The 26,465-nt window shown below is 37.9% G+C and overlaps 3 protein-coding genes across 3 annotated transcripts; 1 reads left to right on the plus strand and 2 right to left on the minus strand.

The window, feature by feature from the left end:
- Window positions 1–812: 812 nt before the first annotated feature.
- LOC120415074 (tubulin alpha-2 chain) lies at window positions 813–10,827 on the minus strand. The gene is made up of 5 exons (XM_039576475.2): window positions 10,668–10,827; window positions 5,419–5,646; window positions 5,008–5,304; window positions 1,374–2,051; window positions 813–1,309 (listed from the first exon to the last, which is right to left on the minus strand). Exons 1-5 carry the CDS (start codon window positions 10,668–10,670, stop codon window positions 1,166–1,168), a joined length of 1,350 nt encoding a protein of 449 aa, XP_039432409.1. The 5' UTR covers window positions 10,671–10,827; the 3' UTR covers window positions 813–1,165.
- Window positions 10,828–14,190: 3,363 nt separating this feature from the next.
- LOC120415038 (uncharacterized) lies at window positions 14,191–15,588 on the plus strand. The gene is made up of 2 exons (XM_039576411.2): window positions 14,191–14,391; window positions 14,459–15,588. The coding sequence occupies exon 2, from the start codon at window positions 14,473–14,475 to the stop codon at window positions 15,190–15,192; it is 720 nt and encodes a 239-aa protein (XP_039432345.1). The 5' UTR covers window positions 14,191–14,391; window positions 14,459–14,472; the 3' UTR covers window positions 15,193–15,588.
- A 5,862-nt stretch (window positions 15,589–21,450) lies between these two features.
- LOC120415050 (uncharacterized) lies at window positions 21,451–23,964 on the minus strand. The gene is made up of 2 exons (XM_039576424.2): window positions 23,735–23,964; window positions 21,451–23,667 (listed from the first exon to the last, which is right to left on the minus strand). Exons 1-2 carry the CDS (start codon window positions 23,821–23,823, stop codon window positions 21,528–21,530), a joined length of 2,229 nt encoding a protein of 742 aa, XP_039432358.1. The 5' UTR covers window positions 23,824–23,964; the 3' UTR covers window positions 21,451–21,527.
- Between the last annotated feature and the right edge of the window lie 2,501 nt (window positions 23,965–26,465).

The following is a 26,465-nucleotide window of genomic DNA, read 5'->3' on the forward strand; positions in this document are numbered from 1 at the left end:
GAATTCAAACTAAAAATAAATCAGTTTTTTGCTTTAATGAAAGTTGATAGGCACACTATAAATGGTTAGGCGCTTATACTTACATCAAACTCTACGTAATGTACCACCCCCGGCCGAGTTAAAATGCGTAACCGGAAAAGAAGGTGTGCATGCCTGGCACGAACACTCAAAGCGTGTTCTAGCGTGCTGCTCGTACTGACTCAGAGCAAGGGTGAGATGTAGGTGTAAGGGCAGTGCGTGTTCGTCGGGAACCTAGTGCATAAGATCGGTCAAGGCCCGTTCTTACACTGAAAATTGCGAATTGCAAAAAATTGACAAAATTGACAAAATTGAAGCAAATGAAAAAATTGCAGAAATTGATGAAATTGACAAAATTAACAAAATTGACAAAATTGAAGCAAATGAAAAAATTGCAGAAATTGATGAAATTGATGAAATTGAAGAAATTGAAGAAATTGAAGAAGTTGAAGAAATTGAAGAAATTGAAGAAATTGAAGAAATTGAAGAAATTGAAGAAATTGAAGAAATTGAAGAAATTGAAGAAATTGACGAAATTGAAGAAATTGAAGACATTGAAGAAATTGAAGAAATTGAAAAAAAGAAGAAATTTAAGAAATTTAAGAAATTTAGGAATTTTAAGAAATTTGAGAAATTTAAGAAATTTAAGAAATTTAAGAAATTTAAGAAATTTAAGAAATTGAAAAAAAAGAAGAAATTTAAGAAATTTAAGCAAAAGAAATTGACAAAACTGACATCACAGACAACAAGAAGACTGGGTCAAGAGATCATTTCGAAGAGAAAAAAAATCCACAGTTCTTACTAATGATGATCACGTGCATTTTTTCTTGTAAAATGAATTAGTACAGTTTGGGTGAGACATTTTTTTGTTGTAAAACAATCATCTCCATCGTGAAACAGAGTGCAGATTCTAGGTTCTAAAAAACATGTTCGAGTAAAGTAGGCAGTATCTCAGCTCAATTTTCAGATTCGATTGTTTCCATATTTTTTCGCTCTCTCAATTGTAGTTCCGTTCCGTTTGACTGTTCGTGTTGTTAAATCGCATTAATGTTAATTCGATTTGTCACGAATAATTTTCAGCAAGGACAGTTGTTGTGCGCAGTTTAGTGAGTTTGTGCTGTAAATGCGTGCGCGCAGGGTTCCGGTCTTAGTACTCGTCGCCTTCGCCGACCTCCTCCGTCGAATCGACGCCAACCTCCTCGTAATCCTTCTCGAGGGCGGCCAAATCCTCACGCGCCTCGGAGAATTCACCCTCCTCCATGCCCTCGCCGACGTACCAGTGGACAAAGGCCTGAAAGATAATTTTTTAATTTGTTTTTTTAATGTTCGATTAAAAAATCTCAAGTTTGTCTCACCCTCTTGGCGTACATCAGATCAAACTTGTGATCCAACCGGGCCCACGCCTCGGCAATGGCCGTCGTGTTCGACAACATGCAAACGGCGCGCTGCACCTTGGCCAGATCGCCTCCCGGAACGACCGTCGGCGGTTGGTAGTTAATTCCCACCTTGAACCCAGTCGGACACCAGTCCACAAACTGGATCGACCGCTTCGTCTTGATCGTAGCAATCGCCGCGTTCACATCCTTCGGAACAACGTCACCCCGATAAAGCATACAGCAGGCCATGTATTTTCCATGCCGCGGGTCACACTTGACCATCTGATTCGCTGGCTCGAAGCAGGCGTTGGTAATTTCCGCCACCGTCAGCTGCTCGTGGTAGGCCTTTTCGGCGGAAATGACAGGGGCGTAGGTGGCGAGGGGGAAGTGAATCCGCGGGTAGGGCACCAGATTGGTTTGGAACTCGGTCAAGTCCACGTTGAGGGCGCCGTCGAATCGCAGCGAGGCCGTGATGGACGACACGATCTGGCCAATCAGGCGGTTCAGGTTGGTGTACGAGGGCCGATCGATGTCCAGGTTGCGCCGGCAAATGTCGTAAATCGCCTCGTTGTCGACCATGAAGGCACAGTCTGAGTGCTCCAGCGTGGTGTGGGTGGTCAGAATCGAGTTGTACGGCTCCACGACAGCTGTCGAGACCTGTAATTGGTGGGGGTGGGAAATGCTAATCAATGCTTTGAATGTGGAACGAACGCACTTAGGAAAGGCGAGGTGTTAATACAGTTGTAATGGGGGTAAAATTGTAGGTTAAGGATATCCGAATGGTCGATTTCTTTTCAGAACACGATTCTCCTTGAGCTTCTAAAAAAAGCTTTAAGCGTTTACTATTTATAATCATTTTTCATGATTCTTTTTTTTTCAACAAAACATCGCATTTCAACCTTCTTCGAGGCTGACACTGTATGCCATGTAATTCAAGTAGGCCGCGGTAGTTTAGAATCGTTATTCCCTGGAGATTCAATGAGAAAAGTTCATCCGTCAAAACAAAAAAACTAAAAGTTTCGACTACGGGAATCTAACCGGTGACCTTTGCAGACTAGCCCAATGACTAAACCGCCTCGGCCACCACAGCTTGGTAACCAAAGAGTTGCCAGAAGTCGATGTACGGCACTTGTTGGAGATTTATTTTTTTAATTAACAAATGAACACATTTGTCTTGATGGTGTGAGGTGGTAGAATTGTTCTTTCGATGTAAACTGAACCCTCAACAATTTTTTTTAGGGAACGATTCAATTTAAATTTTGTGTATTTATTATAAATAACGTATTTTCGGAAAAAAAATAAATCAATGTGATACCCAAATAAAAAAAAAAGAAAGATTTGAGTATGTAATTTAAAATATCGTTTTCGTTAAAAATAAGAAAAGTTTTCAAAACATTAATGCTTGAACTTTAATGCATTTAAAAAAAATACAGTTTTTTGCGATTGTTTGTATTACAAACCAAAAACTTCAATGTTGTTTTTTTTACGGCATTTGATGCCAATATTGCAATTGCAATTGCAATATTGGTGAAAGCTACAAAATGTTGAGAAAACGCATAAGGTTTTCTAGCAGTCAATCAACTACTCATATTTTACTATACGGAGTCGCAGATTTCGAAAGTTATGTTGAAAGTAAGAAACTATCGAGCCAATTCATAAATCTGTATCATAAAAATTTAATTTAAATATGATCGAAAAAAGTTGATTTTTGGAAAGTAGATTAGTTAAATTTTACCTTCTTTTTGAGTAATAATTTAAAATAAAAATGAAAATTTCATCAGTTTCTGATAGAAACTGTCCAAGCAAAATTCGTTACAGTAAATTTGTAAAATTTGTTTCTCATGCAAAACATTACAAAACCTCAATGTTTTATTTTAAGAGAACGTTTTCTATAAATTTTTACTAAACAAGTTTGATAAACTTTAATTGTTCTATATACTACTTCAGTGAGAGAAAAAAACATCGCAGTATAATCATGATGCGACTTGTCTAACTTTAGAATATTTTTTTTTCTCAAATTCAGAAAATTTCACATTTTTTTTTGAAAATGAAAATTGCAAAAAAATGAAAATTTGCAAAAAAAATGCCATTTGCGAGGGTCGAATGTATGACAAAAGATCAAAGGACATAAGGTCGAATGGACAAAAGGTCGAAAGTGGAAAAAAGGTCGAATGGACAAAACGTCGAAAGCAAGAAGGTCGAATAAAAAAAAAAATTTTGATGTGAGCCTGAATGTATAAATATTGAAAAGCAGCTATGAAAAGGTGTTTTGAACTGTTTTCATTAATTTCACTCCTTCAATCTTGAACTTTTTTGTAAATGACGAGGGAGGAAGGGTTATCTTTAAAAATATAAATAAATACGATAGATTCTTTTTATATATGCATTATACAGCTATGTTTTTGAAGTCAGATTTTTCTAAGAATCAAATTTGACCATGAAGGATAGATTGGAAAAGCTGTTTTTTTTTTTAAATATAATAAGCAATAGTGACAAGTTTTTTGCGAGATGTTTTCCTGTTTTCTGTTTCCTTTACAACCAACATTATTTGCATCCATTGTGATAAATGCCTTATACACAGCTGAAAGGATCCCCCAAAACTCTGTACCGCACTTACAAAACTACTGTTAGTCGATGAACTTTTGTCCTTTCGACGTTTTGTACATTTTCGACCTTTTGTCCATTCGACCTTTTGGAATTCGAAGTTTTGTCCATTCGACCTTATGTCTTTCGACCTTTTGTCGCACACCCTTTTTTTGTGTCTATATTTTAGTAACAAGAGGATAAAGTTTTTGAAAATAAGATTTTTAAGGCTGGTATGCAGATCGGAAGGAAAGGGGTCAAGAAACAGCTACACGAACAGCAGAACAAAGGAGAAGGAGATATTTCTTGGGGCTTTTCTTCACCCTCTCTGGCTTGCTTTCGCTGCCGCTGCTGCCCATTTGATTTTTTTTTCTTGACCGATTCCTTCCGAAGTGCATACACCGCTTTAGATATGAGCAACCAACACGCACCCTTAAAAAGTTCGAAAATTGCAAAATTTCACAAGAATAGAACCTTATAATGGAATTATAAAAAAAATGCCGAATTATTTGAGATTTAAGAAAGACGGAAAATGGCTGTATTCTATCTAGGTAATTGTCTTGGAAAAATGTCGAAAAAAATCCCATCACAAAACAACAACTTTCCCACCACCCACCCTTTGCTACGTCCCTGACCACAGTCTACCACCCACCACGCATGGCCTACTAGGACGAGGACGGCTAAACATCGCGATTAAATCTGGCAAGCGGATTTCCTTACAACTGCGGTGTTAGCCTACTTTGTTACTTTCCTTTTTGTAGGCCACAACCACAAGCATTTCGAGGGAAAAGTTTTTCCGCGCCGTGAATCGATGGATTTCGACGGTAAAAAAGCGCCCTTTGTCACGAAATCGTACAGGGGAGTAGCTAGAGAAGGGAGGGTTTGGGGACAATTACCACTGTTTTGTAGTCTGGTAACCTCGATTTTCTTTCCCATAAAACACCAGACTGGGGAATGCATTCGGTTGAACTCGGTTGCGAATAAACGTCCTCAAGATAACCCAGATTGCCACGCTGACTAATGGACTCACCTGCGGCGCCGGATAGATCGAAAACTCCAGCTTGGACTTTTTGCCGTAATCAACGGACAGCCGCTCCATCAGCAGGGAGGTGAAGCCACTTCCGGTGCCGCCGCCAAACGAGTGGAACACCAGGAAGCCCTGCAGACCGGTGCACTGGTCAGCCAGCTTGCGGATGCGGTCCAGCACGACGTCGACGATTTCCTTGCCGATGGTGTAGTGGCCACGGGCGTAATTGTTGGCCGCATCCTCCTTGCCGGTGATCAACTGCTCCGGGTGGAACAGCTGGCGGTAGGTTCCGGTGCGAACCTGCGAGAAAGAAAAACAAAGAAAACATGACGTTTCGTCACCTTTCAGCATGCTTTGCATTGAGCCACCAATGCAAACGACGCGCAAAGGTAAGCATCTGTCAAACCAACCAACCTCATCCACAACCGTCGGCTCCAGGTCGACAAAGACGGCCCGCGGCACGTGCTTGCCCGATCCGGTCTCGCTGAAGAAGGTGTTGAAGCTGTCATCGCCGCCGCCGATGGTTTTGTCCGAGGGCATCTGGCCATCCGGTTGGATGCCGTGCTCCAGGCAGTACAGCTCCCAGCAGGCGTTGCCGATCTGGACTCCGGCCTGGCCGATGTGAACCGAGATGCATTCCCTCTGAAACGCGAGCAATTTGAGCCAATTTAGATTAGTTTAATTTGAGCGTGTAGGCCACGCGGTTTTACTTCTTTTTTTTTGTGGGTTTATTTTTATTACCGTGTGTGTCGCGCTGGAAATAAATGGCGCGTGGGAGGAGCGCAATTCTTCGTTTTGAGGGAATCGTATCATATTAAGATAATCGATTCTAACCAAAAATGGCCCGCAATAAACAATAGGAAACAATTGAAGCATGAAACATTTGAAGACGTCGAGTTTGTCAAATTCGTGAGTCGTTTTTATGGAGTTTTTTATTAGTCTTTGTCGCGTGCGAATCGGGGGTAAAAAATTGACTTATCTTGATCGTTCTAGTTTGGGTATATCTATTTCATTGACTCATCTTTATTGTCTATACATTTATTAGGAATAATCGAAATTTAAATTTCATCAAAGTAGTCACAAATCTAAAGACTAAAGATGACTCACAGCCTACTGCTGCACCGGAGAGGGCATGAACCCCATTTCAACCCAGCAAGAAGATTGTCGTGCCCGGTTCGATTCGCTCGATCGCCTTAGAGTTTTTTTTATTTGGGGCTTGCAATTTCACATCTTCCTTGCTCCAAACTTCGAAAAGGGGCAGCAGGAAATTGCGCGAAATTCGCAACGCAGCACTGCAAAATTAGGATTTATGGTTCATGAACACAAAACCCGCGCGGTCCAAGAGTGCCATGTGCCAAACTAACTACTTCGCCGAAGCGTGGCTCACTCGATTGGGCCGGCAATGAAAGTTTCAATTTCTTCGCCGGAGTGCGCGATCAATTAGCGTTTTTTTTTTCAGTGTAGTTTGTGAGTAGATTGGGCTTGTGCGGGAGTGGCTCAATAAACAAACAAACGGGATCGGTGCAAAGACCTAGCGATACTTGAAGTTTACGGTAAAAGGGTGTTAATTGAACCTTTAGTTGTATTTCTTAAAATTAAATTCGATTTTTGATAAATTGGACTTTTCAAAGATTATTGAAATAAATTTAAGAACAATTTAAGAAAAAAAATGTCCAATTGGGTCCTAAAATGAAGCTTAGATTGCTGATATTATTGTTTACAGCGATAAAGCTTATTTTTCTGAGTAAAATGACCCTTTGTACGACCACAAAGAGTTTAAAATTGATTTTTAAATCAATTTCGAAAAATTAACCTCGCGGTCCTTCTTGACAGAAAAGCTCCTACTTGACAGCTCGTTCCAAGGGGACCATAGTTGATCCATCGAAAAAATGTTGTCTTGTCAAAAAAAAAATTTGCATTAAAATGAAAAAAAGTGATCAGAAATGGTTTTTAATCGTGTTTTTTACCGTTGTACATAAAAATTGACATAGGGCTTTAGTACCCAATTCAACCCCACAGCATAGTTTCCTATTTACCCAAGAAAACATCATCAATCTTCTGTTCTGGCTAAAACATGGGAAAAAAAAACGAGGTGCGGCGTGCGCATCCGTTAAAATAAAAATATAAAATTGCAAGCCTCAATCCATACAAGACGAGCGAGTTGTGCTGCGTTGCACTGATCTGGAACGAGCCAACAAACAGCAGTTATTACTTGTACTGATTCGCGACATCAAAAGTAATCACGAGATTGATTTGGGAGGGGCTTGTAGAGTGCGAAATTGGAACACGTGGAAAGGGTTGATATTTAACTATCCTTGTAATATGATTAGATCCTTTTTAATAAAAAGATTGAGGCGATTTTATTAATTCCATTTTGGCAATCCTTAATTGGATTTTATTTTTTTGTTCTTTTTCCCTTTCAAATCATTCCCTAAAAATCATAAATCACAAAAAATATGGTTGAAAAATTCAATTTTAATGTAAATACTGGTACAATCGAAAAAAAACTATTCATATAACATTTTATAACGTTTATTTTTAAATTAAAACCAAATAAAGGCTCTTCAAGCTTTTGTTGGGACCATAGATCGGAAAAAGACGTCATACTTAAAAAAAAAGATATTTTGCATTTTTTTACAGAAGCAAAAAGAAATTGATTAAAAAACAAATAAACAAAAAAAATGTTACAAATTAAAAAATATTAACTGTTAATACCATTCAAATTATTTTTTTATGTGTTTGTACCTTGCCCCTAAATTTAAAATATGATATAAAATTTGTATTATTCCGAAGCAAAAATTTAACAATACGCTTATCCCTTTCAGCCCTGACGTTTTTTTTTTAAATATTTGTTTAGCTAATGATGGGAAAATGATTCGTATGACCTTATGAAAATTATAGGCTGGTCCTGGAAATTTAGATTTTTTTTTTCACATAATTATATAACAATTGGGTACTAAAGCCCATGGTCAATTTTTATGTATAACGGTAAAAAACACAATTAAAAACCATTTCTGATTACTTTTTTTTTAATTTTAATACAAACTTTTTTTTTGACAAGAAAACATTTTTTCGATGGATCAACTATGGTCCCCTTGGAACGAGCTGTCAAGTAGGAACTTTTCTGTCAAGAAGGACCACAAGGTTATTTTTTCCAAATTGATTTAAAAATCCATTTTAAACTCTTTGTGGTCATACAAAGGGTCATTGTACTCAGAAAAATAAGCTTTATCGCTGTAAACAATAATATCAGCAATCTAAGCAATCGGGTTCTAGAATAAAGATTGATTTTCTAATTTTGTTGAATACAGCTGAAATCAAACGGTTTGAAATGAATTTTTGCACCAATTTTGAAAAATTTACAGGAAGTCTCTGCTCTTACATCTCTTTCAAAGGTTACATCGTGAAAAGTCGTCTTGACAATTTGGATTTTTTTTTGCATAAAATTTAAAAAGATATCAGAAATTGTTTTTAGACGTGTTTTTTTAAGTTACGCAGGGAACCCTATTGATGAGTTTAATTTTTTTCTAAAGTTTTACGTCTTTTTGTCGATCTATGGCCTTGGAATCAAGTATTCAATAAAGCTTTCAAGCTCGCTTTCAAGTTCCCCATTTGACTAAAAATGGACAAAATATGATTTATTCGAAATTATTTTGATATGATTTGATTGTGCATTTTTTCTCTCGATTTTTTTACTATAAAAATTATCAATTTTAATAATTAATTGACTTTTTGGCCTCTAATTTTTTGGATAACAATTCTAAATGAATTTAAATTTAGTTTTTTTTTTCTAAACTTGTATGTGTTGATTAAATTGCTTTTTCTCAGAAATTTAAAATTTTGAAAGCAACAGTTAATTATAAATTCGCATTATTTAGTGTAAGCACACCAGTGAATAATATAATTTAAATTGTTTTTTTTTTCTTTTAGCTATCAAAGTTATTTAAAAAAAGCTGGTACAAATTTTATTAAAATTGTCCCTCTCTTAGCTTAAAATTTTAAGCAAAAAGAATCACAAAATGTCTTTAACCTCATTCAGTTATGCTACTGTCACAAATTTGTTAATTTATGAAAATATATTTTTCCCTTTGATTAAAGTTTTCTGCCGATCTATTGTCCCACAATTCAAATTCGTAAAAGTATTTAAAAACCATTTTTATTTTTATAAATAGTTGACAATCGATTTTACAATGAAAATTTAAATTTTCAGCAATAATTATGTTTTTTGTTTTGCGGAAATTTTAAAATTTTCACTAGGCTTATTTTAAGCTCATTGAATTTTTGGACCACAGATAACGTAAACACAGACGTGAAACCTAAGGGGGAAAAACATGATTTTTTATTTCTTTCGTGAGAAGCATAATTGTTATAAAACCTCTACAATTTTATTAAAGTTTTTGCCACCAAATAATCAATATCTTGTTTGCAATGTTTTTCCCGATCGGCCTCTACCAAGACCGTAGCCCAAAAATTAAATTATAGTTTGAAAGTAAAAATAAACCAGAATTTATAGGGTCCTAAAATCCTATGTAAATTTCTATGTAAAACGGTAAAAAAACACTGATAAAAACAATTTCTGATATTTTTACTCTTTCATTTTTATGCAAAAAAATAAAACAAAATTGTCAAGAAAACTTTTTGCGATGGATCAACTATGGTCCCTTTGGAAAAAGCTGTCAAGTATGGTGTTTTCTGTAAAAAAGGGTCGCGAAGTTAATAAAAGAAATTAATTAAAAATCCAATTTAAACGAGCTTTATCGCTGTAAACAATTATATCACCAGTTTAAGCTTAATTTTAGAATCCAATTTCTGAGAAACAAAAGTATCACAAAATTAATATTGATGTGTTCGGGACATTCTTCAATATGTGTTGCGTGCGCAAACAAAAAACAGCGCGTTCGTTCTATTTGCACCAATTATTCCAACGTTTAAACCACTTTTTTCACCAGGGCAATAACACTGTTCCATATTTCATGACCGAAAATAGTTTTAGCGACCAACAAAGAGGAAAGTAAACCAAACTGTGTTTTCGCCAGATTTGCGTCAAAATATCCCTATAAATTTAGTCCTGAAGTTTATTGCTGTTTCAACACCATTCGCCCCTTCTGGTAGTCAATAGATGAAAATAAAAGAAGGGGGTGAAAAACTCATGTTTTATGCATTACCTTACGAACTAATAGAACACAGTGGCCACAGGTGAGGCGGGTTGGCGCGATAATTATTTTAGCCACTTTTTCCCCTTTTCATTTTTTTCCTCTATATTAAATTATCCTTGCGGTCGGCGACTGTCGGCGCGGCATTTCGGTACCATAAAACGTCCAGCGACCCTAAATTAATCACACTCCCGCTTCAGATCCAAGTAGACGGTGACGAAATCGGTCTGGATAGAGAAAAAAGCTAGCTAGCCTACTACGGTTTATAGACCACACAATTTTGAATTCTTCAATTATAATTTAATGACAGAGCGCGTGCGACGCCGATTGCATGTTTGAGGGAAAGTCTGTTAGAAAACCGATTTGTTTGCTGGGTCACAACATTGCGTGAAGATTTGTCGTTTGTCACGTTGTTGGTTTGAGGAACCTTTGGTTTATGGGTTAAAGGTGAATGTCCTAGCACAACTTATTTTTTCAAACGAAGACATTTATAAGACATTTATAACTCACCATTTTTCTAAAATGTCCTTTTTAATCACGATTCACAGAAATAAAAATTTCACACCTTTCACGCAAGGCACTGCGGCTAATGTTAAGGCAAAGTTAGATTTTTTAAGGGTCCACCCGATTTGTCTGGCAAGGCAACAAATGTGAAGAGAGACTGACGGCTGCACGGAAAGGCCGACCGACTTTTATACGCCCGCCGAACCCGAAGTCGGGCCGGCGAAGCCGAAGCCTGCCAGAACTGGGAGGAACATAACGTAAAAAAGTGCGTCTCTCTTTCACTTGCTCCCCGATGGTTGTTTTCCGACGACGGAACATTGAAGTTTGGGAGAGTTGGGATTTTTATTTTTTCCTGGATTTTAAATCGAACTAATTAATCCTCAAAATAGTTTAAAAAAAATAATAATCAAAATTATAATTATTAAAAAAAATAAAAGCGACAAAGTTATAAAGTATTTTGTTAGGTTTTTAATAGTTTTCTAAGGATTTTGTTTATTTTTCTATACAGAGTTGATTTTTTGTTAAAAAAAATGTATATGAAATTTAGTTAAAAATGCATTTTAAATATGTAAAAACATTTTTTAAAGCTTGATTGCAATACAGAAGCATTTTTAGTAACAAAACAACAGAACAAAAAAACACTTTTTCATTTACACGCCAGCAACTTATCTGAACTTTTTACGTCTGTGACTTTTTGTTTGACATTTGCCGAGTCAGTATTTTAGCGAATACTTACCGAGCTGGACGTTCAGAATTCCGGCTAAAATTTCAAAATGATTCTAACTGTATTCTGATAGAAACAGCATTTGGTGAAAGAATTCATGAACTTTTTTTTTGTTTTCTAAAGTTAGACTACTTTGAGTATTTTTTTGCCTTTGTGGTTATTTATGTTAAACTTTATTTTTGATGAAAAAATCATTGTTTTCAATTTATTTAAAATCAATCGATTAAAGTTAATCAAGACACTAATCGTTCACCCTACCCTGTACCACCAACCGAAGTTATCCGCACCCGCGAATCGACGAACCACAACAAAACGATCCAAACAACGAAAAAGGAACCTCCAGATCCCCGTGTACGAATCAGCTGCTGTGGGGCGAAGTTTTTCCGACTTTAGTGCCGGCGACGACGGCGATTTTCGCCGCATTTGCTCCACTTTTGGCAGAATAATGCTGCCATAATACCATTTTTGGAATTTGTCGAGGCCAATTAATTGCCTTATGCGAGCCAAGGTTCTATAAATTGGTGGTGCAGATAATTTCAAGATGCTCTACTGGAAATGGCTGTCTATGTGTTTAGATGGTTTCAAGAATATTGTTCAAATTTTTAAGAGAAAGCTTTCAAAAAAAAATCCTTAAACTGAAAAAAATAAGAAAAAAAGGATTTTGAAAATTATATTTGAATTTTTTTAAAGTTCATTTGGGGAGTCCTAGAAACATTGATTTGAAAAAAATCATTATTCAAGGAAAAGATATTATTTTTCAATCGTTTTCATCGCAGGTTTTTGATTCCGGAAATTAAAAAGAATTCTAGAATAAAAAAAAATGTTTTTCCTAATTGGGTACTAAAGGCCTATGCCAATTTTTATGTACAACGGTAAAAAACACGATTAAAAACCATTTCTGATCACTTTTTTTCATTTTAATGCAAATTTTTTTTTTTTACAAGACAACATTTTTTCGATGGATCAACTATGGTCCCCTTGGAACGACCTGTCAAGTAGGAGCTTTTCTGTCAAGAAGGACCGCGAGGTTAATTTTTCAAAATTGATTTAAAAATCCATTTTAAGCTCTTTATAGTCGTACAAAGGGTCATTGTATTCAGAAAAATAAGCTTTATCGCTGTGAACAATAATATCAGCAATCTAAGCTTCGTTTTAGGACCCAATTGTTTCGCTTGTGTTGTTCAGTTATAACACTTAGTTATACTTTTTTCAACAAATTTATCATAAAATTTTGAGTTTAAAGATGTTTTGCTTCGAGAAGTAGCTTGGAATACGACTGTATTTTTTTTTTTTTTTTTTTTTGAGGAGTATCTGGAGGGTAACATTATACCAGTTTTCTTAGTTTTAATTGTTTTCATTTAGGCAGGCACAGATTTTTGTTTGTTTTTGTCACTCCCCCCTTCCCTTCTAAATCGACCCGAAAAATCAAGGGGCAACACATTTTTTTTTTCGAAAAACTTCAAAATGTCAATGTAAACACAAAAGCAATCAGTTTTTAAATCAATTTTGAAATGCATTTCCCTGCGTTTAGAATCATTTTTAGCATGTTTCGGTTTATTCAAAAATCTTCAATTTTTTTTTTAATTTTCGATGTACAGTAAGCAAAGTTTGTTTTGCAAAAAAATGTTTTTTGTCAAATCTAAAAAAAAAAATGAAAACTAATGATTGCAAAACAACTGAACTAGTGTAAAATGCATTTTACATTTTTTGCACTTTTCGAGCGTTTTTCTCTGAACATCGAGTTGATTTACGGGTGCCACGATATCTGAAGATGGGATATACAAAATTGGCTGAAATTGGGGGTGAAGACATATCCTGTGTGTATAACGAAGTCCGATTGTGAATTTTTGCATTTTATAAAATACAAAAAATAAAAAGTTTCGTTTTTTTATAGTAAAAAACATTAAAATATTTTTTATCCTTTTTAAAAACAAACTTTTTGAAAATCGACCTTCGTCATGCACACGTGACCGGTTTAATGAGTTTTCACCAAAATTTTGAGCCGATTTGGGCAAGGCAGTTGAGATATCGTGGCACCAGTTTTTTTTAAAAAGCTGTATCTCGGCAACAATACATCCAAAAATCTTAAAATTAATTTTGTTAATAATTAAAAATGTATTTTTATAATGTCCTGAAAGCAGATTTTTAAAAAAAGTTTAAGTTTGTTCTCAAACCAACCTCTGTCATTTTTGCCGATTACATGTATATAACCCTTTAAAGCCTTTGTGGTCGTACAAAGGGTCATTGTGCTCAGAAAAATAAACTTTATTAAAAGTAGTTTTTTAAATCCAAAGTCCAATAACAACACCTTCTTTTTTTTTGCTTTAAGGGTGTTTTGAATAAGGCTTTCTAGTCAGAAATTTACCAACACATTCAAAGTATGTTTACATGACAGCTGGACGTTTGTTTGCATCAGGTTTCCTATCTCCTATCTCCTATCTCCTTCCTAATTTTTGTCAGGTGACTTCTAGCTGGTTTTTTTTGACTGACTGCCCGATATGTCAGCCAACATACTTCGCAGGGCTGTGACAGCTACAGCTCGATCATTGTTTGCATCAGGACACTGTGACGAGGAGTTCGTCATTTTTGAGTTAAATTATATTTTTTTCACTGGGCCTAGAAAGCCTTATATCTCTCAAGGCGGTTTTAAAAAGCACTCTAATTCTAATTTTAATTTTGTTTTTATCGTTCTTATCTAAAGTGACTCATCTGGACATTTCCAGTCTGTGATTTTTAAGGAGTTTCACTCATTTTCATTTAACAGTGTACGACAAACGTCAAACGAATTTGTGCGTCACCTACAGCAAATTACATCACCTTGCTCTTGGAGCCACGGCAGAGAGGCAGCTTTTTCCTTTTGGTCCTGTTTTATCCTGATTTCGTTTATTTTCTCGTTTTTTTACATTGTGCTTTTTGTAAAATTGATAACTTTAATCACTCTTTGTATGTTGTGAAAACATAAATCTGCTAATTGTGTGCCTCAAGTGCAGTGAATTTCGTCCAACGGTAAGAATCGTGTCCTTTTTTGGCGATGACGCAAAACCTAACCTCAAAGTTCCCCCTTCCCGACAAGGTCCTTTCTAAAACATGTTCCCAACCCGCTTCCCGACGGCCGGCGATCCGGCCGTGGACGTGAGCGACCCACTGTTCGGGATGTACTCCTGGTACAGCGGCAGCGGCGAATCGTCCTCCTCGTCGGACGACCTCAGCGAGCTGGCCGCCTCCTTCCGGAGTGCGCTGGCCCTGGACCTGGAAGCGTTCGGACGGGACGCGCTGGGAATGCAGCATGCGCGCCCGAACCTATCGCTCGTCCGGGACGATTTCATCCGCAACGGGATCGATTCGGCGATTCCGGGCCGGAGCGTGCACCGTCGTCCGCCCGGGTTCGTCCAGGAACCGGTGTCGAGCCCTCGGTGGCCGCTCACCAGCTTGGAAAACGTGCTGCAGACGTCGACGCCGGTGGAGCAACCGCCGCCGCCAAAGACGGGCTCGTCGGATGGCCGGTCCCGGCGCAAACACAAGGAGAACGACTATTGCGTGTTTTGCTACAACAACGGTGAGCACCAGGAGGTGTACATGAGCCATGTGTGCCGGGACGAGCGCGGCCAGGTGCAGTGCCCGCGGCTGCGCCGCTACGTCTGTCCGTACTGCTTCGCTACGGATCGGAACGCGCACACCAAGAAGTACTGCCCGAACAAGCCGATCATCACGCCGGAGGATCTGCTCAAGATGCCGGCGGGGGAGACGGCGGACGCGGCACCGGTGCCGGTGATCAAGTCCAAGAGCAAGAAGTCGCTGCGGTTCTAGGTGGAAGTGTTGTTTTATTCTTTTTATTTTTTATCCTCTTTTAGTCACACGCTAGTTCGTGTGTGCCTTTCGGTGCCTCAAAAGTCGGAGGTTTTCGTAAAGAAGCCTTTATGAAATTGTAGTAATTTGAACCATGTAAGAGAAAAAAGAAACTGTCGAATCGGTTTCGCTGCCTGGCGCGCGAAGATTTGCATAAAGCTAGGTGGAAAAAAAGGTTTGTTCCGGAAAAAGTGTCATTTGTTTACACGTCGAATGTGTATCCTTGTTTTTTAACGCACTTTTTATACTGTTTATTCTGTATTTTTTGTTACTGTATAATCGAGCCTTGTATAAGAAAAAGCGTTATGTTCTGACTATGATGAATTCAATAAAGTGATGTTCGAACGAATTTCTCAAAAGAGTAATTCTCTAAGTTTTCGCAAATCGACTGTTCATTGTTTTTATTGACACTTGTTTAAAAAAATCAAAAACAGTATTAAAATAAAAAAAAATCAGTAGACTTTTTTTAAATAAGCCCTGAAAATATATTCAAAAAGTACGAAATAACTAAACTGCAAAAACACTAAACCTTTGGCAGTTCGACACTCTTCAGTTTGTACTCCGTTGCTTTGACAAGCTAAAAAAATTCAAACTGTCGCTTTTTACGCGGCGCTCACGCACACTATCAAAACAAAACGTATGGTAGTGTGTGTTAACGCCGTGTAAGAGGGGTTTTGGGGTGTCAAACTTTAAAAAGTGCTTTGATCGGGGTTTCAATAATTTTTTAAATCAAAAAAATTTAATTTGAAAATAAAAAAAAAATCTAGAGAAAGTTTGAAGGAAATTTTTTTTTTATATTAATTAAATTTGTTCATAAAAAAACTGGATTACATTACCATTTAAAAAAAAATCCTAAAGCTATTTTTTCTTCAAAAAACTCTATAATATAAATTTTAAAAATTCTAAAATAAAAAAAAATAAAAAATGCACTGCGGAAAAAAACAAAGGATGGATCAAATGGATTTGGCCCGCACTTTTATCTCGCACTTTTGACAACACAATTTCTAAAAAGTAGGCAACCAGCAGTTGTTTATTTACATTTCCAGTCGCAGTTTCCACCAAACTGGACATTCGCACTTTAAAATTGCGATTGACAGGTGAGCAGTGTTGCGATTTTGAGCGCTCATCCGCTCATGAGCGAGCATTTTTCGCTCATTAGTGAGGAGGAGCGCGACGCGAGCTAGCTCACGTTTGCTCGTGCTCGTGTTTGCTCATTTAATTTATGAGCGAAAATGCTCATTGCTCACGCTCGCGCTCATTTTTGCTCATTGAGCAAAATAAGCGGTATTTTTTTTACCTGTAACGGGTAAACGATAATATTTTTTCTGAGGCGAGCTTCAAGGTTGTTTTTTTTTGGAAAATGGAGGCTTGAATAGGCTAATCTTGATAACATTGGATAATGATATTTTTTATAATTTTTGTTTTGAAGCTTGTTTTGGAGTCAGAGTTAAGGTATCAAGTTAGTATCAGTACACAGTAAAAAACCATAGTAATATTACTTCTGGGAAGGGGTACATCTTTTATGTCAGAAAAATACTTAATTTTACCTATGAAAATGTGTAATTTTACAATTTTTCTGGTGTAATGCCACTTTTTCAGTCTTAATTTGAGGTAAAATTATAACATTCAAGAGGTAATATATCGGGAAATTAATCAAAACGCAATCCACCGCGATCAATTTTTGACAGTCCGACGCCAACGAATTATTTCATGAAAATTTACCGCGGTTAACCAAAATCAAACTAACAATGCAACTTTGATTAGTGCATGTCCCTTTTTCGCGATGAAATTATCTTCATAAGTGGCAATCCAATTGGCATGTGCCAGATTCATCAACAATACTAAAAATCTACCTACTTTACTGATGAGCGCTCATTGAGCGCGAGCGCATGCGATGAGCATGAGCGAGCACGAGCTACCTGTTAAGTCCTCATGCTCATGAATGAGCGAGCACGGCTTCTGGCTCGCTCGCTCATTCGCAACCCTGCAGGTGAGCAACATCGGCTCGCTTTGATCATTTTTTGAGAAAATTAAAATTTCCCAAGCCAGCTTGACAAGTCGCAATAGTGCGATCGATAGCAATAATTTAGTGCGAAGTTCAAGTTAGTGAGAATTGCGCAATAAACTAATCAGGAAAAAACAATCCCGTTGTTTTTATCGAAATACTTGATTTAACATAAATTAACCTCTGGAATGTGTTTAATATGAAGTCACTGAACTAGAATTTGATGATTATTGAAAATTAGAAAATTCAGAAAAAAACAAATATTTGGTCATTCGAAGTTTCTTTGAAACATCCGGATAATCATAACATCGGAAGATCAATGCTGGACTGTATTTTTAAATGTTACACTTACGCAAACTCAAAATTTTAAATATTACTGACCGATTCTTTCGTGACGGGACAACGTTTGTACGCATATGTTTTCAGTTTTTTGCTGATAACTTCAAAATCTGTGAGAAAAGGTACCAATATTTATACAAATTTGGAAAGTACATTAAATTTCCAATAAGATTCACTCCAGCAAACATTTAAAAACACAAAGTTTGAGTCAAGAGAGTTACAAATGTAGCGTGACGGGACAACATCGTACAATTGGATCATTTTGATTTTCATACACAAAAGTGAAGAACTCTGCTCTCCTAGTAAGTTTTTGGAAAAACCCTTTTTTACAGTTGTTTCTAAAATGAAAAACGAAGATTTTGCTTACTGGATCACCCAATTTCGTCAAATTTTGTTGATTTGACAGGTACTTCTTTTCGTGACGGGACAACGCAGATATTTTGCAAAAGAGGGTTTTGCTCGCGTTGTCCCGTCACGAAATGAAGCAATTGTGAAAATCTCTACTGACTAGTCAACTTTAACTAATTTGGGGTCGCTGAGCTCGAATATGACTCCTAGAATACTCCAAAGTATTCAGGGAATGTGCAATCCAAAATGGCGGCCAATATGGCGGTGCTAGAATATTCGATATTTTATAAAGAAATGTAACCGGCAATGAACAGGTCTAATTTAACAAAGGGTTGCTGAACTCGAATATGAGCTCTAGAATATTCCAAAATACTCAGGGATGTGCAATCCAAGATGGCGGCCAATATGGCGAAGCTAGAAAATTTGATTTTTTTTTGTTCAGGGTTGTAACAGGAAATCAACGAGTCAAATTTAACTAACTTGGAGTCGCTGAACTCGAATATGAGCCATATAATACTCCAAAGTACTCAGGGAATGTGCAATCCAAGATGGCGAAGCTAGAAAATTGAATTGCATTCCCTGAGTACTTATTTATTTAGTTGTCACCGTATTTGGCATTATGCCGCACAGACTGTTCTAAGGACTTTAGAATATTCTAAGGATTATATTCGAGTTCAGCATCTCCAAATTAATTAAATTTGACCTGTTGACTGCCTGGTACATTTCTGTATAAAAATTTCCAATATTTTAGGTTCGCCATCTTGGATTGCACATTCTCTGAGTACTTTGGAGTATTATATGGCTCATATTCGAGTTCAGCGACCCCAGATTAGTTAAATTTGACTAGTTGATTGAACTTAAAAATCCTTTAATGGTGTTTTTTTTTCATTCTGCCGCCATATTAGACGCCATCTTGAATATCTCGCTTCCCTTTGAGACTCAGGAAAATCAACAGGCAAATTTGGATTCTGGAGGGTCGATTTAGTCTAGATCGATCAAAAACTGGCCTGTTACACGATTTGCTTCTAGTCACGAAAAATGAGCATCTTTTTTTGAATTCGTGCCTTGACCAAAAAATTGGCGTGACGGAACAACGCAAACTTGCGTCAGCCGTAACTCTGGATCCTTTTGGCCAATTTTCGATTTCTAATAAGCATTTTAAAGGTTTTTTTGAGTACGAAGAGAATCCAAAATATGATGCAAAACCGATTTCACGAACTAATGCAAATTAAACTATTGTCATTTTTCGTGACGGGACAACGCTTCCATATACCCCCTTTTCAAATGTCCTGTATAATTTTATACCTACAGAATCTGCTTCTGTCAATAAGAGGGCTTATAAAAGAGTCATTTTACTATAAAATACCGTTTAGATTGAATAAATATCTGCATTCCTTCCATTAATTTGAGCTATTATTTAAAACAGTTGGGAAAATTAAAAATTCCCAGCGTTTATACATTTATCAACATCTGCTCACATATATGTTTAGAATAGGAACTTTGGTGTGGAAATATGTTTTTTGTGTGGTTCAAATAGTGGGAAAACATGGAAAATTATCAGAACCATCCAAAGTTCAACTTGAAAAAATTACTGCTTGGTAAACAAGTGCTAAGAATCGGTCTACTGAATATCAAAGTTGCCAAATTTGAAACAAAAATTCTAAACAATTCAAGGCTGCGATTTCAAAAAAAATATAGAATTTTAGGATTTTTAGACTTAAATGCTACAAATTTGGAAATCGAAAGTATTGAAATCTTCAAAAAATATTTACAATCCAGACTCTATTATCCAAAGTTTCGATTTTCCGAAGGATTGTATAGGACTTCGGATAATCGAACCACGATTTTTATATTGTTTTCTTACTTTTGACATGAAATTTGAGTTAAAACGGTTGATTGCTAGGTCTAATCTGTATTCAAAAATAGGTTTTATAATTCATAATTTAAAGATATGTAGAAATCGGGGTAGAAATTATTTGAAATCGGATTTTTTTAAATCTAAATTTGGAAATAAAAAAAATACAAAGAAAGGAGTTCGAATTGTATTTTAAAATTGCTATTTTTAATTAAATATTTATAAATTGAAGTATATAAAAGTAATAAAAAACTAAAAAAATGTGATAAAATTAATAAGTTATACAATTTTAAAATGTAAGAATAGATCACAAAATATTAAAAAAAATCAACAATTTTGTATTTTAAGAATGCAGGAATCAAAATAATGTCAAACATATTACCGTGGACTCTCTCGTTATCGATATAGAGGAGAAAAGCAACTCGCGACAAAATTTTGAGGCTAGGAATTTTGACAGGTATGATTTTCATAAAGTATTCGCCTCCTGTTCTCTCCCACAGAAAACCTGGGAACGAGGTAGCTGTCAAACTAGGCCAAAATGTTAAAGTCACTCACAAAATGAACTTTGAGTGATTTGAGTTCATTTCTGACGTCACGATTTTTTCCTCTACACCCTTACCAAAAATCATGATTTTTTGAGTTCCAAATCCCACTTTTCATACGATTTTTTGAGTTCAGGTACTACAACCATAAAAATGGTTATATGGGTTGAACTGAAAAAATCGTATGAAAAGTGGGATTTGGAACTCAAAAAGTCATGATTTTTGGTAAGGGTGTATTGAAGGGTCCGTCGAGAGCGGGAGTTTTCAAATAATAGAACGGAAAATCAAAGCAATCTAGTGTATTTGAAGGGACTGAAAAAAATACTGACGGCTGGAGCAGTATTGATATCGAGAGGATCGACAGCCAGAGAGTCCACTGTACTTCCAAATTAGGAACAATATTTTCAACGGCCTTAAAAAATTTTTAAAATATTTTTTTTATTTAGAAATTTAAAATTTTGGGTATGGAAAAATTAAATTTTATATAGAATATAGATATAGAATTTGTTTTAATAGAAATTAAATTACAGGAACAGGAAATTATTTTTTTTTTTTTTTCAGAATTCAGAAATTTAGAAATATAAAATGATATTTACTTAAATATTTGTATAGTAAAAATCTTAATTTTGGAAACAAAAAATAAACAAAATTTTAGATTTTAAACACACGAAACAAATAAAAAAGTGGTAAAATTTAGGAACCTCAAAAATTCAATCATTTAAAAATCCATTAATTTGAAATGAAAAGAAAAAATCAGAAATACAAAAAGGCAAAAAATATAAAAAATGATTCAACAAGCGATAGTAAGCAATACTTGCATGAAAAAAGTGTTTTAAAATGCAATTTACACCTTGTTTTGCAATAATTAGCTTTCAAACAAATTTAAGATTTGAAGAAAACAAAATAAAAATGCAAAAAAAAAAACTTTTTGCGGTATTGTACATCGAAAATTAACAAAACATCAAAAGATGTTCGAATAAACCCAAACATGCTATACATTTTAAGGAACTAAGAGACGGCTTTTAATCTTTTAATATGGCTTGACTTGAAAAATATATAAAACTCTAAAAAGCTTTTATTAAGTTTGAATTTCTCTTAAATAAAAACAAAAATATCTTTTAAAGTTAACGTAATGCGTATTTTATTGTTTCAAACAAGCGTCATTTTTACACAATAACCTTTTTAAATCTCTTCCCACTGACTACATTCACTCCTCCTTCTTCGGTGCCGCCCCAACCCCACTGGCCGCACCCGTTCCGTGAATGGGCTTATAAATTCCCAACAGCTGCAGCAACGCCTTCGGCGACGGATCCCGCCCACGGAACTGCCTGAACACTTCCGCCGGATGGCAACCTCCGCCCGAGGCCAGGAACGTGCTGCGGAATCGGCGCCCGGCCTCCGGCAGGGCATCCCCCTTGGATTTTGCCTCGGCAAAGGCGGAATAGACGTCGGCGGCGACCAGTCGGGACCAGAGGCGGCTGTAATAGGCCGCGCCCCAGTCACCGGAGAAGATCGGGGTCATCGAGCATGGGTGGGCGTCTTTTTTATCGAGAGGGAAGGGGTGGAACAGGGGGTAGAGCTTTTTCACGATGTCCAGCCAGTAGTCGGAGGTGAGGTGGAGTTCGAGGTCCAGGTTGGAGTGGTAGAGCTCGCGACAGAGGGAATATCCGGCGAGGTGCGTGTGGCGTTTTTGGATGGCGAGGATGCACTCTTCCGGGAGGGGTTGTTCGGTGCCGTAGTGGGAGGAGATGGAGCGGATTACGTCTGGGTCTTGGAGGAGGTGGGTCAGGACGTGGCCTGAGACTTCGACGGCGTCCCATTCGACGTTGGAGAGGCCGGCCAGTTCGCTGTAGTGGGTCTCGGTGAGGAGATGCTGCAGGGCGTGGCCAAACTTGTGGAACAGGATTTGGACGTCGTCGAGGGAGAGCAGGGAGGGTTTGCCGTAGAGTGGTGCCGGGAAGTTGCAGATTAGTGCGGCGAGGGGTTTTTCTTGTGCGACGACACTCTTGTTGACGATTCCGACCATCCAGCCGGAGTTGCCTGCGACGGAAATCTTTTCCTCCTCGCGCGAGTACAAATCCGTGTAGAATCCGGCCAGCGGTTCCGTGCCGTGTTTGGCGTCGAAAATGTCGTAAAATTTGACGTCCTCGTGCCACGTGTCTACGCCGGAGGTTCGTTCGACGATTTTAATGTCGAAGAGGGACTCGGCCAGGTTGAACAGACCTTGCTGGACCTTTGGCATCGGGAAGTACTCCCGCAGGGCTTCCTTATCGAAGTGATGCACGTCGGTCAGTTGACGCCGGCGCCAGTACGGAACGTCGTAAATGTCCAGCTTGCCCTTGAATCCGTTCGCATTGGCGAATCCCTCGAGCGAGGCCAGTTCGTTGTCCAGGGCGGGTCGCGCGTACTGTAGCAGCTCGGAAAGCGTTCCACGGAGGTAATCTATCGATTCCACCATCTTCGTCTCCATGGACATGTGCGCAAAGCTCTCGTATCCGAGCAGTTTTGCCTGGCGCTTCCGCAACCCACGGATCACCTCCAAATGCGTACTATTCTCCAACGCCTTGTCCGTGTGATTAGAGCACTTGCGAGTGTCCGCCTGCCACAGGTTCCAGCGCTGCGTCCGATCCGGACAATACTCTAAAAAGTTCTGCACCACAAACGGCTGCAGCGTAATCTTCCACGGTCCCTTCACGACCTGACTCTGATCAACGGCCAGCGCCTGCAACACCCCCGAGGGAAACTCCCCCATCAACGCCGGATCCTTAATCACGTGCGAAAACTTCTTCACCGCGACCTCCCTCTTCCCGTGGAACTTTGTCCGCTCCTGCGACAACTTCTCCAACACCTCCCGCAGTTCCTGCTTCGACCGCTCGTCCACCTCAATCCCGTTCAGCTTCGACTCCAGCAAATACTTGCTCACCAGCCGCTTCTCCTCCTGGCCCAACTTCTCCACATCCGCCCCCTTCAACGCCTCGTAAATCGGAACGCTCACAAACTTCCCGCGCCGCGCATTCCGCGCCCTCTCGTGAATCGTCATGTAACTCTTCGTCGGCATCTTCGAGCTGTTCCCCAGGTACAGCGTCTTCGCAACCCCCCACGTCGTCTCCAGCGGCGCCCCCGTCAACTCCAACGGAACCAGCACGTCCCGGATCACATCCACACCCTCCCCCGCACCCGCACCCAATTTCGCCTCCAACTCCTTCAGGCCCTTTTCCACCCCGAACGCCTGCTGCCCGATCGTCCCCACGCACCGCTCAATCGTCACGCTGTTAAACTCCGGCAGCCCATTCTCCGACTTGGTCAACGGATTCCGTTCCGGCAAATCCTCGCCAATCTCAGGAACCCTGCGACAAAAAAAAAGTTAAGTGAATTTCACAATCGAAGCAATCCACGAATCCCAAATCATCTTACAGCACAATGTACCCGTGGCGGCGCGGGTTGGCCGCCAGCAGGCTGGACCGGGTCAGCAGCAGGCGCTTGCCGCAAAAGGAGACGGCCATCGGGAAAAGTGATACTGTTGTGTTGTGTAGCCGGTGAAATTTCAGGTTCTTATCATGCTCTCTCCTCCGGGAGACTTTTTGCGTGCAATTTTTCAGCTCGAACTCGCGATCGCGGTGTTTTCGTAACTTTGACAGATCGGGTGGGTACACGGAAAAGAGGTCTAAGGCATAAAAGTTTAATTTTTAGGCATTTTTGTGCCCGCAAATCCGATACTACACGCAAATTCTAGATGACACAGATCTGAGTAAAATTCTGCACAGATCGCCTAAAAGTGGGAATACACAGAATTAAAAGCCTTGTAAACAAAAGTTACAAGTTACAGTTCGATGCTAATAAATTATTTCAAGAAAATTCACCACGAATCAATCAAAATCAGTTAAACAATTCTAAAATTCTAAAATTCTAAAATTCTAAAATTCTAAAATTCTAAAATTCTAAAATTCTAAAATTCTAAAATTTTAAATCTAATCTAATCTAATCTTATCGAACACAAGCGCAGCCAGTCCGAAGAAAGCAGAGAACGATCACATTTCACAGAATCATTAGGGGAGGAATGATGCGTGGACATACCGTACCAAACGCTCCGAATGAGTTGTGGATGGGTGTGTAAGTGTAAATTTGGCAAGTAATTATTATTTTTTAGGAGGGGGAAAAGGGAGAAGGGGGATGGAATTGGGATTAAGGACATGGAAGATGGGGTGGGGTAGGAAGGAAAATTCATTTGATAAATAGAATAAAATATAAATTATCTGGCAAAAAAATTATGGAAAGAACTCACCAAGGTTCTTCAAAGCATTCGACAAACCGAATATACATCGAATACGATGCTGTTGCTTCACTAGAACATCATCGAATCCAGGCATCCGCGGGTTGTGCACAGCTTCTGGCCTTGCCAGAACGGCTGGAACCAAACGGAAATCCTTTCCGTTATGCCACACAAAAAAAATCACGCAGAGCTTTACTTTTGTCTTCAGCATGTAGATTCACTTACAGCACAAACAAATCTGAATAACTCATCAGAAACTTTCTTGGAATTTGCCAATGAAAATTAACTCTAAACCGAAGAAATACGTCAAATTTTAGGCACCGAACAAATTTCACGTCCGAACTCGCGCATGGCTACTTCGATCGGATTCAAAAAAAAATTCTAAAATTCTAGAATTGTTGAGTTCTAAAATTATAAAATTCTAGAATTGTTGATTTCTGAAATTATAAAATTATAAAATTCCGAAATTTTAAAGTCATAAAACTCTAGAATTGTTGAATGCTTAAATAGTGTCCTAAAGCCCTAAGTAAATTTATATGTACAACGATTAAAAGCACGCTTGAAAACAATTTCTAATCCCTTTTTGTTTTTTTAATGCAAAAAAAATAATGTTGACAAGACATCATTTTTTCGATGGATCAACTATAAGGCTTTCTAGGCCCAGTGAAAAAAATATATTTTAACCCAAAAATGACGAACTTCTCGTCACAGTGTCCTGCTCCAAACAATGATTGAGCTCGAGCTGTCACAGCCCTGCGAAGTATGTTGGCTGACATATCGGGCGGTCAGTAAAAAAAAACAGCTAGAAGCAAGGCTAGAAGTAGCCTGACAAAAAACTTTTGCTAGAAAGAGATAGGAAATCTGATGCAAACAAACGTCCAGCTGCCATGTAAACATACTTTGAATGTGTTAGTAAATTAAAAAAAAGAAAACCTTATGGTCCCCTTGGAAAGAGCTGTCAAGTAGAACCTTTTCTGTCAAAAAGGACCGCGAGATTAATTTTTCAAAATTGATTTAAAAATCCATTTTAAACTCTTTGTGGTCGTACAAAGTAGAGACCCTAAATAGGGAGACTGGTCTAAGCTTGCGAAATCGATCTGGCAACGTATGTTTTGAGCTTGGCAACACTGATAAGTTTTGCTGGGCGTAAAGGCAAATGCTCGTTTGGATACGTCAAACTCGCGTCTGTTTGGGTACGTTAAATTCACTTCGTCCAGTCTCCCTATTTAGGATCTCTAGTACAAAGGGTCATTGTACTCAGAAAAATAATCTTTATCGATGTAAACAATAATATAACCAATCTAAGCTTCATTTTAGGACCCAATTATAAAATTTCAAATTAGCGAAACTCGACCACAACTTGTTCAAAGATATTTTATCAAATTAACTGAAAAACATTTTTTAGGACCCCAAAAATGGTATTTTCATTGGTAAACCAAATGAATCCATCAATTTTCTCCCTCCAGCATTTTCAGCGGAATTGCATGGGTACTAAAGCCCTATGTAAATTTTTATGGACAACGGTAAAAAACACGATTAAAAACCATTTCTGTCTAGATTTCTGATCACTTTTTTTTCATTTTAATGCAATATTTTTTTTGACAAGGCTACATTTTTTCGATGGATCAACTATGGTCACCTTGGAACAAGCTGTCAAGTAGGAGCTTTTCTGTCAAGAAGGACCGCGAAAAGGGTCATTGTACTCAGAAAAATAAGCTTTATCGCTGTAAACAATAATATCAGCAATCTAAGCTTCATTTTAGGACCCAATTTCAGAAAACTTATATAAAAATATTCAAATAAAATTTTCCAACCATTTTGCTCGTTGTTATGCAAGTATCTAGAACCGTGGCTAGAACACTAACCCAGTCACGA

Source organism: Culex pipiens, chromosome 1 (genome assembly GCF_016801865.2).
Source record: "Culex pipiens pallens isolate TS chromosome 1, TS_CPP_V2, whole genome shotgun sequence".
Lineage (NCBI taxonomy): Eukaryota > Metazoa > Arthropoda > Insecta > Diptera > Culicidae > Culex > Culex pipiens.

Excerpts from the sequence above, each read along its gene's own strand:
- LOC120415050 (XM_039576424.2), bottom strand. The coding sequence starts at position 23,823 with ATGGCCGTCTCCTTTTGCGGCAAGCGCCTGCTGCTGACCCGGTCCAGC. Across the intron at positions 23,668-23,734 it reads CGCCACGGGTACATTGTGCT|GGTTCCTGAGATTGGCGAGG; the intron begins GTAAGATGATTT and ends TTTTTGTCGCAG.
- LOC120415038 (XM_039576411.2), top strand. The coding sequence starts at position 14,473 with ATGTTCCCAACCCGCTTCCCGACGGCCGGCGATCCGGCCGTGGACGTG.
- LOC120415074 (XM_039576475.2), bottom strand. Across the intron at positions 2,052-5,007 it reads CGATCTATCCGGCGCCGCAG|GTCTCGACAGCTGTCGTGGA; the intron begins GTGAGTCCATTA and ends CACCAATTACAG. Across the intron at positions 1,310-1,373 it reads ATCTGATGTACGCCAAGAGG|GCCTTTGTCCACTGGTACGT; the intron begins GTGAGACAAACT and ends ATTATCTTTCAG.